Source organism: Castanea sativa, chromosome 7 (assembly GCF_040712315.1).
Source record: "Castanea sativa cultivar Marrone di Chiusa Pesio chromosome 7, ASM4071231v1".
Classification (NCBI taxonomy): Eukaryota; Viridiplantae; Streptophyta; class Magnoliopsida; order Fagales; family Fagaceae; genus Castanea; species Castanea sativa.
Window position 1 is genome coordinate 22,271,785 of NC_134019.1, and position 11,893 is coordinate 22,283,677.

At 33.9% G+C, this 11,893-nt stretch overlaps 1 protein-coding gene across 1 annotated transcript; it reads right to left on the minus strand.

Annotated features, from left to right (window-relative positions):
- Positions 1-714: 714 nt before the first annotated feature.
- Positions 715-7,883, minus strand: LOC142644743 (L-galactose dehydrogenase). Its single transcript, XM_075819317.1, has 5 exons — positions 7,412-7,883; positions 5,166-5,394; positions 4,712-5,011; positions 3,812-3,940; positions 715-1,158 (listed from the first exon to the last, which is right to left on the minus strand). Exons 1-5 carry the CDS (start codon positions 7,579-7,581, stop codon positions 1,027-1,029), a joined length of 960 nt encoding a protein of 319 aa, XP_075675432.1. The 5' UTR covers positions 7,582-7,883; the 3' UTR covers positions 715-1,026.
- Positions 7,884-11,893: the final 4,010 nt, after the last annotated feature.

Sequence of the window (11,893 nt, forward strand, 5' to 3'; positions counted from 1 at the left end):
GTATTGGGGTAAGGGTTCAACTGTAGGTTAGTATAAGGTACTGGGATTCCTTTACTTGTAACCGCTTGTTTTGATAATAATGGATTCTCGGGAGTGATAACCTTAAATTCAATCGGTGGAATTTTGCCTCGGAGGTTTTCCCCATTCATAAATAAATCACCGTGTCAAATTTATTTTCCGTTGCATTTAGTTATTTGGTGATTTATTTGTACTACCACGCGTATTACACGTTAATTGGCTTAATTAATTAACTTGACTAATTAATTGATTAATCTACCCAAGAAATTAATACATTCTTGGCCTATGACTTAATTCGAACTCAAAACCTTAAAACCATGAAAATTAATCTTTTAATTCATATAATCCTATTTCATGAGTTTATTAGCTGTAAAAGAAAAAGGCAGGTCTTTTTAATGTCTAAGTAATAAACCATGAACCCTAATGTCGATGTCAGGCCAAGAAATTGGTTCATAAAATTACAATGTTTTAGAGGTAAAAGTCATTTTGTTTGAGTTTGCAAACTTAGAAATTAAAACTTAACCAAAAAAAAGAAAAAAAAAAAAAAGAGATTCATTAAAAACTTTGGCCTTCTAGGTTTTTTTTTTTTAGTGAGATTTCAGCTAATCCACAGAGAAAATGCCTCTGGAAATTTAAACAATTTAGATTTTTTTTTTTTTTTTTTTTTTTTTTTGAGAAGGAATGTAAACCATTTAGATGAGAGACGCATCAATGCACTGTTTTTTTTTTTTTTTTACTTTCAAAAGTGAAACCCATCACATGACTTCAAAATCATATATATAATAATGTCTACATTCTTACTTGGAGAAAAAGTAGAGATATCACGCATACATGCATGCATCCTAAGATGACATGCCTATAACACAGTATTTGGATCTATCCCCATGTAGATAAATTTTCCCACTGCCATTTGGGTAGAGACCTCATAAGAATAGAATTAGCCTCTAATTGGATTTATCTATTATTAATAGGCCAACGCTGGTTATTCAGCCACATGAAACGTAGCAGTCATTTCTGTTGGATTCCACTTGGCCAAGTTTGATTCTTCACAGGCTTCAGGATAGCTTCAACCTCCAATAGAGTTTCCTCATCTTTCCCAGCAGTTGCGAGCTCCATAGCAGCAGCAACATTCTCCTCGACCTGATTATCAAAATGCTACAAGTTAAACCAACAGTTCAAGAAGCACACTTGTTAAAGATGATGGAGAATTTGACTGGAATCGTGGAAGCCATGGCACTGACCAAAACCGGGGGGACATGAAAAAGAGCATGTGAATGGAATCCTGATTTAACCATATAGCCAGTGGTTTCATCATATAATTATTACCAAAACCGGGCCCTCAAATAGATTAGCATTTTTTTTTTTTTTTTGAGCAAAATGTTTCGTAAAAATTCCAGATAGGGAAATAATTAAGGCAAGAATCTAAATGCAGTTGAACAACCTTGAAAGAGGTCTCTTCAGCAGTTATTGACTACACCTGGTGGTTCAAAACTACTAGGTTCAAACATTATTAGCCTCGTACATAATATTAGATAGTAAGGCCATTACAATCCAACAAAAGACCCACCCAATTTCCATACCTTTGGGTCTGCTATCCAGACTCCAGTGAAACTTAAACAAAAAAGAATGAAAGTAAGAGACAAAGGCAGGTGCAGACAGTAGAGACATATGGGGAAAGTATATTTGAAGATTTGATATTCAGGAAAAGTTACGGTGGCAGCTGAAAGTAGGAACTTGAGACAGAGTTGGCCTGATACTGATTGTGCAGATACTGTGGGGAATTGTGGCAATGGATACAAAATGACATTAAGATATGGTCTGATTTAAAGGATAAAATCACATGGGTAACTCATAGCGAATATGGTGGCATTAACAAAAGTGCTGGGAGCAATTTTAAAGCAAGTTTTACTCCAGGTTCTTAAGATGCTACAGTTTAGGGTAGTTAGATCATTCCAAGGTACAGTTTTAACTCACGTCTGGCAAGAAAACAAATAGTGCAGAGATTCAAAATTTCTTCTTCATAAAAAAGGGAATGCTCAACTACTTTCTTTGCTTTTCGTTACAAGAGGAATGAAACGTGAAACATCTGATCTTTGAGTGTCAATTCTTGAGAGTTTTTGGCTGTAGTGCAACTCTCTCCTATAGCATTGCTAGAACTCAATGTTTTAACACATTAGCAATCCACACGCCATCTGCACATGATGCTGTATCAATAAGCTGGTTGGAGAAGAACTCTACATTGTGGAAGCCCAAAACTATAATTACAGTCTTACAGGTCCTATACTCCTAATCAATTTAGAAGTCCTTTTGGTCCAACAAGTGTCAATGGTAGTCAATAGTCAGCTAATATTTATCAGATTACATTTTTGGCTAATTAAGTTCTTTAGGTACTTTTAATTAGTTTTGTAATGTAGGCCAGGATTTATCTAATCACAGGGCTGGGGTTTGTATTTCTCTTGGTTTTTGTATAGCGTCACAAAAGGGTTGTAATTCTCACTTTTTGACAGTATGGCAGATTATTGAGAACTGAGAGTTCCTAAGCATCTTTCTCTATTGTTCTGTTTCTTTCTCCTTCAACATCTACTTGCCCTTTTTTTCTCCACTTCTCTGTTATTGATCTAAAGACAAAGATCAAATCAGATCCTCAAACATCCCTTTAAGCCTATTGAACCCTAAATTCTATTCCCCTATACTTCCTGCTATCAAACAAATTGACCCATCCTTCTTTAACATTTAATTATAATCCTATTTTCCTTCTAGTGCTAGAGTTAGCAAGATTCAGACCATGTCCTGCATCAATATGTCCATGTACTTAAACAATGAAAGATATAAAAGGGAAATATGTTTGTAGTAAATTTGATATGATGCCAAGTAGTATGATGACAACGTTAAGCATTGCAAATCATCATCTGAAACAGTACAAGCACTTAATACCTGTGGAGTGTGTATGTGTGTGAAACTCCCTCTTAGAGACTTGAACCCCGGCCCTTGCCCCCTACACCCCACAAGCACTTAATACCTGTGGAGTGACCATTGCACCAAGGGTGTGCAGTGGTCACAATTTAAGTTCTTAGAACATCAAGAATTGTCCACTTTTTTTTTCTTTTTTTTTTATGGGTTGGGAATTGTCCACTTTCTAAAACAACAGCTCCCCCTTATACTTTTTCATTCTCTTAACTGCATCCAATTTTTTTGCAATGTCCCTTTGGGAATTCCATTTTTAATGATATCCTACTTTTGACATTTTGTAAGTAAAGGATCACAACGTTGCACAATATAGCATCACATTTACTTACATTAAACCAGACATAACACATAAAAAACAATGACACTGAACAACTACTCATAAGTGCACCACACATTTGCAACCTGACTTTACATGGTGTGGAATCAAATGAAACATGTCCAAAACTAAAAAATAAAACAAATGAAAGAACATACACCAGTTTCTCATTTGCTGCAAGTACAAAGAATTTGAACCTAGAAATCTTCTTGACGAGTATTAATTATTATCTAATGGTAAACTATTTGTACTGAATGTATGCCAGTGATCATGTAATGCACAAGGACACAAAAATGCCTTTATATGTTTCTAAATTAAATCTTTTATAAAAGAAAACGTCATCAATTATTCAATTTCATTGCAACAGACATGACCCAGGAAATTCATATATTGACTTGAGAGATTGGTCATGCATATATATTCAACACGGTGAGATAGATCTTTTTTGTATTTGAGAAAGCTCTGGTATATTTTAGAAATGTGGAAATTAAGGAAATAATAAATGTTTACCTGTCTAACAGAGTTCATTCCAACCAGCACAGACGAAACGTCCTTATTTGACAGACTATATTGCATAGCTAACTTTGAAATATTCTTCCCCTTTTCTTTACAGTAGGCAGCAGCAGCTTGACATGCAGACTGTTGGAAGTATACAATAGATGAAGCAGTTAAAAATACTTTATATTACATCCTTCAAGCTACAACCAGATTTAAGAAACCATGTAATCTATCTACCCATAAGTAAACAGTAAAAAAATCTTAGAGAACATTTAAGATATTCGATGGCGAAAGCACAATAGCTAAGAAATTTGACAGAGGTGACTCCTTTATGAATGTGGTTGGAAATCAAAACTTAAAATGTTGACCAATTAGGATTTATATCACATATAGATCTTTGTTTACCTTTTATTTTAGCAAGGAAACATGTTGTCCATTCTTACCTTATTCTGGTTAGATAAAAGGAGTCCTACTAAATTCAGTGTGCTCACAAAGAATTTATTGTGAACAACATCCTCTCAGATCTTAACAGCGTAATAAACATTATTAATCCCTTTACAAAAATGTAAAGCTAATTGCAGCCTTGCAGGTGTCCAAGAAATAACTTAGGTAGGAGAAATTTTCTATTTTTCATACAATTTTATATTCATAATCAGAACAGATATTCTCATTCTACTATTTTATCACTATCGCAATCGCAAGGCATAAAATATGCAGAACTGGAAGGATCCATAAAATATTTTGTAATAAACATTCTTGCGTGATGATTTATTTTATTGGCCTGACACCAAGGCACACATATACAAATACAGGTGTGATGTTGGGTAAATGGAATGAAGTTTGAGTTATCTCCTGAGGCAAGAGAAGCATAAAAATCTACAATGTTGATTATTTCATAGAGAAAAAGCACACCTTCAGTTCAGTTGAAGCTGGGTGCCAGTGTGGAGGACCACTCTCAGTAAGAAGACCCATTGAAAGTGGAGAAGCACTAATTATACCAACACCTTTGCTCTTTAAGTAAGGTAGTAAATCCTCCAATGTTGAATCATTAATACAGTGGTGGCAATATGACAAAATTACATCTACTGCACCAGGTGGCACCCTATCGAGTACATAAGTAAAAACTCCCAATGGAAGTCCAGTAATCCCAATAAAACGGATTTTCCCTGCTTCCTTCAGTTTCTGAAGGGCAGGAATTGTCTCATTCACAACCTGTTAACAAAAATTAAAGACCCCAAATGTCATTATCACACGGCATTTTATTAAGAATCAAATAAATAAACAACATGTGAATATTCTTAGAAATATGCAGAACTAATAGGATCCATATATAAAGAAGGTGAATGAGGATCAATTAATTTAGTACCTGATCTAGAGATCCAAATTCAATGTCATGGCATTGCAGTATATCAACATAATCCAGCTGCAATCTTGCCAAGCTCTCGTCAATGCTCTTAGTTACTCTATCAGCACTGAAGTCGAAACCCTCAGCGTACCGTCCACACTTTGTGGATACAATGTAATTGTCTCTTGGAACTCCTAGAGCTTTTAACGCCTTACCAAGTGCCTTTTCTGACAAAGTCCCTCCATAATATCTAAAAATGATAGGAAATACATATTCAAACTTCCAAATGGATGAATAATCAGAAATAAAGCAAATGATAAGTATTTTGAAACAAGGCAAGTACGAAGCAACTAATGATTTGTGAACAATAAAATTAGCAAGAAGTGTATGACCAGGGTGAAAGCATTCAAATTTACTACAGTCACTAACTCTATTTGGGGTACAAAGAAGAAATGGATGTTAAATTTGAAATCTAATCAAATACATTTTTTTTTTGTTTAAAAAGAATAATAAAAAAGTGCATGATATAGAGCAAACACAAGTTAATTGGTTTTTCATTTGTTAGATTCATATAACAACATATTTAAATTTCAGAACTTTAGTTCAATGCTCCTTACATTTTCTTGGTAAACAAATGGGGATTGTCAGGGCTCCTAATAATTTAAAGTCTACCCGTCAAGCCACAGTGGCGAAGGGCCCCCCTGAGCTTTTGAAATTTCCATTAACAGAGGAAATTAAATCATGAATGACCCTTAAATTTAGTTACACCCCCCCCCCCCCCTCCCCAAGATTTTGGGAATAAAATAATTCCTCTAAATTCATTTTGGGCTTCCTCAAATTTGAAATTTTGATTTAAAAAAATAAAAAAAAAACCCCAAAAGAAAATTTTGATACAAAGAATTCATTAAAAACTATAAAATAAAAAGCATATGCCCATAGTCCATCCAAATACATACAGAAAATCAATTTTTTTTTTTAATTTCCATATTAAAAACAAATCCCTCCAAAAGCAAATCCCTATTCGACTGAGCAGTGGTATTTTTCTCTGAAACTCTCTCTATGCAATAATGTTTACTGATGATAGTATTAGTACTAATTACTGTTCAGTCTTTTACCTAAGCTATATGATTTGGTTCTGTACTTGTTTCCAGAAGCTAGTAAAAGGTTAAAAAATGATATCTTTTAGGCTAGTGATTTACAACTTGCTCACACTTGAAGTATTAAAATTTATTTTTCTTATGTTCTTTTAATGTAATAAAGATTTATTGTTTACCTTTTTGTTCGTTTCATTTAAATTGAACAAAAAAAGAAAACATGAGTGTAATTGATAAATAAAGAAAAAATTATATAGTGATTTTATTTCAATTCTTGTTATTGATAAATAAATGAAATTATTAGTGATTTTATATCAATTCTTTGAGATAAATCTAGAATTGGATGTTTTTATTTCAATTTGGTATCATGTGTCTTTTATTTTCTTAATAAACTGATCTAATATTCTTCTAAAAAAAATGATCTAATATAAAAATTTAAAAAAAAAAAAATCACTCTATTTGGTGACCAAAATTTTTTTTTGACAAAAAGACAGAATTGGAACGGATTAAAAAATTTAGCATTTTTTTTTTTTTTACTTAAAAGAACTTTATTATATTTAACTTGGCCCCTATAAAAATTCCTGGCTTCGCCACTGTGTGAAGATATCAATTTCTCAGCAACGAAAACAAGAATTCTGGTCTTAAACGGTTACAAATTAAGACTTCAAAACTTCAATTCCTTCATTCCCTTACAGTTTTCTTTGCAATCAAAAAAAAAAAAAAAAAATTCTCTCCCATTTTTACATTTTTGGGAAACCAAAGGAAGCATTAACGAGTTCCAAAACTCTCATAAAGTAGTATTCTCCGAGAAACAAAACTCTCATATAATTTCTAACAACCAAAGTATAAGATCCAAAAACCACAATTAATTTGTTTTCTAGTCCCACTATGAACACACATCTTCAATTTTTGGGGCAAAAGTTAGACTAACTAAGCCTAAGCTTTTGTCTTTTCATCTAGCATTACGAGAAATACGATAGTTTCTTCCTTTTTCAGCAACCAAGCAGATAGACATCAATTGAGAAACACAGAATTCAATTCAATGTTTCAACTTTGCTACATTTTTCTCGGCAAAACCAAACACAGCCTTACACACACACACACACACAAAAGAAAAGAAAGGAATTGAGTGTAGTTTCAGGAATGGGGGAAAAAAGATAGATGGATACGTACGGAGAGGTGTCGAAGAAGTTGATACCGAGACGAAAGGCTTCACGAACGGAGGCATTTGCTTCTTCCTCGGAGACTGTGCCGAAAACGTTGCCGAGAGGCGAGGCGCCGAAGCCCACGCAGCTGAGCTTCAGCCCCGTGTTGCCTAGCTCCCGGAGCTCGAGCTTGGACATTGGATTCCGAGTTATTAGGGTGTTTGGGAAGTGAGAAAATTGTTGAAGATGAAGAAAGAAAGAAAGAAAGAAAGAGAGATTTTAACGGTCAGGCGATGGAAGCTGGATTGGAGTGTACTGGAGGCTTAGATTGGACTCTCCACTCACATCAATATGGATTTTGTTGATCTCAATGTATTTCGTGGAAACTGCACTGACGTTCTGGCAAATAGAGATTAAAAGGTAAAAGCCAATTTTTTTTCTTTTTTAGGTATTGTCTTTCTTTAAACAAGCTGGTGGACTTTACGATGTTGATGATGCTCAAATTGCTTAAATGTTATACTAGCAACTAAATAACCAAAAAAGGAAGCTACGTTAATGATGCCAAAGTTTAATATATTTAGCAACCAAGCTACAGTTTTCATCTTTGCCATTTTACTGTAGTTTTGAAATATATATATTTTTTATTTTATTCTCCTTTTCTCCTTTAAATATTTTTTTCCTCTTTCTTCTTTTCTTATTAGCTTCTTCGATTTTCTCCCCCCTTTTTTTTTTCTACTCTTCTCTCTCTCTTGCCCACCTCCTCTAACTCAACGATGTGGGCAAGTGTTGATGTTTTGAATTGCTAGGTTTTGTAGTTTTTGTGGGTTGACTATTGTTAGTGGGTTGTTTGTTATAGGTGGTGGCGGTGGTGGGTGTTAGGGTGGATTCATTGCTCTGTGGGTTTGGTTTGAGATTTGGTTGTGGGTTGGAATCCGATTTTGGGTTGAAATCAGGTTGTGATTGTGACTGTGGGTTGTGGGTTGCGGTGTGGGCACTGGTTGTAGGGGTGGTGGAGGTGGGTTATGGTTGCTAGCATAGGTTGTAGTGGTGGCGGCGGTGGTGGGTTGTGGGTGCTAGCAAATAGTTATCATCTTGTTTTATGCTTTTTTTATTTTTTATTTTTGTTTTTTTTACCAATGGTGGTGGATGGCATTGGGTGTGGATTTGCTTGGTGGCTGCATTGGATGATGATTGGTGACAGTTGCTCTTGCTCTTGCTAGTTGCAAGAATAAAGAAAGACAAAAAAAAATAATAATAATAAAGAATGAATATTTAAATGAAGTGGTAAAAAATTTAAAAATTTTGATGTTGGATGTATTTTAAAGTGAGGTGTTAAATAGATAAAGTAGTTTTTTGAGGTGCTAAATTTTTTAGCACCCTCTCAAGTGTTAACTAGACCACGATGTAGAGGTTGGATTAAGGGTGTCTATCTCGTCTCGTCTTGTCTTGGGGAGGGGGGTGACAATTCTATTTTGTCATCTATAATGAGGTGATTTCAGTATCGATAAGAAAGAGATAAATGATAAATAATCAATAATCTCAAAAGTTTATTATATTAGAAAATTGTGAATTTAATCAATTCATTTTTTGAAAGATAATTACAAAGTGTTACTAAATTCAAAATTCGAATCATTTCCCCCTTAGACCCCTAAACACTTTGTAAATAGGGAGGTGTCAATTTAACTATAAGACCCTTGACTTTACAATTCACCTTAGATATCGAACAAAATAGAATTCGATCTCTCCTCTCATTTCTTTGTTTTTTCTTTTCATATTCTATTTCTTCATTTTCTTTTTTATTTTATAAATAAGTTTTTGGCCACATAGAAAGAGAAGCGGGGAGATTTAACGTAATGACCGTCAATTAATGAGGGATCTTTATCCGACTTGCATTTTCGTCTCTTAGAAGTTAGAATTGAGGTTTGTATATATAACTTACTTTATAAAAAGTAATTCAATTTGTAGTTTTTTTTTTTTAAATTCAATTTGTAGTTAGTTTTGATCTTTATGCAGAAAGTATTCATTACTCGTTTACATATTATCTTCTTTAAAAAAAAATATATATATATATATATATATATATACACACACACACACCTTAGGAGGCCTATAGATTAACTTTTTATGATGTAAGAATAATAAATGGAAAAAAATGATATTTTTGGTTTACATTAGCGTGGTACATTTTTTTTAAAATCTTTTTTTTTTTTTTAGAAACAAACACATATAGGTGAAGGGGATGAGTTTTTTTTTTTTTAAATCTAAGAGGCCTAATAATTAAATTTTTATATACAATTTCTTATGTTCTTAAGAGAGAGAGAGAGAGAGAGAGAGAGAGAGAGGATTTTCAAAAGCCAAAGTAGGTAGTCTTACTGGGAGTAGATGGTATTAATTTATCTGTCCCCACCGCATAGAGTGAGACTCTCACAAGTTGTGGGTCTCACAAGTCACAACATAAGTGTGTGACTTTTTTTTTTTGAGAAGCACATAAGTGTGTGACTTATAACAAGAGAGGGGCTTTGTTGAGAGAAAAGAAGATTTCATGTATTAGATATATACACGTCACAACCAGAGAAATTATAAATATACCCGATATATGTGTCACAATTATTGCAGGCCACAAAACCTAGCTACTTCACCTATTGAGTTTTGACTTTTGACATATATCTTATTTTGATCAGGCCTAAACATCACTTGTTTGTATAAGATAGATGAAGTTGAAATTTTGCAATAGAAAAACTCGATCTACGATCGATAAAGCACTCGTACGTGAAAGTTGAAGGCAGCAAGCTTTGGAGGTTGAAATGGACAGCAAGTTTAGTAGAAAATTTTGCTATATATATTAATGCAAGGTTGATATGCTAATATAATGGACGGTAATCAGTAGTGCATGTCTTAAATAATATTATCTTAGTTTTGTATGCTTCCTCTGGGCAGCACATGCAACGCTCTGTTGTGCTGTCGACACTCATGAGTATTATCACACGTGAAAGTTTTTTTGATATCAAATAAAATAATATCTACCTCTATATATATATATATATATATATATATATTAATTGAATCGGTATCTATCTTTTAATGAAAAAGACAACAAGACTTGCTACACACCCACTAATCAATCTGTAAAAAAATATATGTGACTGTGTCTTTTAATTGAATCGGTATCTTACCATTACCATTAGGGGAAGATTCTTCATTGGGGATCAGTCGTGTTTATCAAAATTTGTATCTTATACAACCAAACAGATCGAGGTTGTTGGAGGCAAGCGTATTCTAGAATAATATATATTATTATTATTATTAAATAAAGAAAGAGGCAATAAAATAATATATATTATTTTACAAACTCAGCTGCAATTAATTGTTTTAATTATACCAACCTATTGTTCACAGTTGCTAAAAAGTATTAGCAGTAATAATCCCGGTAACGTGCAATATAAGCGTGTTTGAATATAAAATAGCAATTTAGTGGTTTTACACACTCAATGCTAATGCTCGTGATGTTTTGTTTTTACCAGTAGTGACCGAGCGTTTGTGAATTAAGCTGTTGTGGGCATTTGATATAGTTGGAAAAAGTCTAGGTAGGAAGTTATTAAGTAGCGTAGGAGATAAGATTCTACAAATTAAATACTAGTAACGATTGCAAATAAGTGATTTTCAAATATTTTCAATCCCTTCTTAAGAACGATCTATGCAGGGTTTCCACTGGTAGTGACCGAGCATTTGTGATTTAACTTTTAAGCAGTGGTGACCTTGAGCATTCCCATTAGCAATTGTAAATGGTATATATTAGGAAAATTTAGCATAAATGTACAAAAAGAGCCCTGCAGCCGAATTTGTAAAATCTTAGAGCATCACCATCAGGTTTTCTATAAAAAAATGTTATTTTGATACACCAAAAACCTACTTTACTATTTTAACACGCTATTTTACAATTCACCATTTATCACATCTTTTATTTTTTTATTCTAAACATTAAAATAATATATACAACACATTAAATAATATATTTTATCAAAACCCAGCAAATACACAAATGCACAGCCTAGTGGCAGTCGCCACCACCCAAGAACCAACAACCACCACCACAACAACAACCACCACTACAACCACCGCCACAAACTACAACCACAATCACCAGATTCTCTAACAAATTCCAAATCCAAAAACTTCAACAAAAGAGAGAAAAAAAAAATCAAAATCTTCAACAAAACCCCAACCCAACAAATTAATCAATGACCAAACTCAACCAACCATCGGCGGCGAAAGCTGCGGATGACGCGGCGAAAGCTGCGGACGACGCAGCTTCAAATCGACAAACTTCAGATCAATGGCGTGGCTAGATGCGCATCAAAAAGTTGGATAAAACCAGAGGCGAGCTTCAAATCAACAGCGGCAATGGCTGCTTCAGATCGGCGGCGATAGAGTCTTCAAACCAGAGGCGATGGCGACAGCTTGATTGGTGAGGGTGGCTTGATCGGTGAGGGATCAATGAGGGTGAGGGAGG

Bases quoted from the DNA above. Each gene is read 5' to 3' on its own strand.
- LOC142644743 (XM_075819317.1), bottom strand. From the start codon at position 7,581: ATGTCCAAGCTCGAGCTCCGGGAGCTAGGCAACACGGGGCTGAAGCTC. The intron at 5,012-5,165 runs GTACTAAATTAA...TTTTGTTAACAG, and splicing joins AATTTGGATCTCTAGATCAG to GTTGTGAATGAGACAATTCC. The intron at 1,159-3,811 runs GTAAACATTTAT...TTTGATAATCAG, and splicing joins GAATGAACTCTGTTAGACAG to GTCGAGGAGAATGTTGCTGC.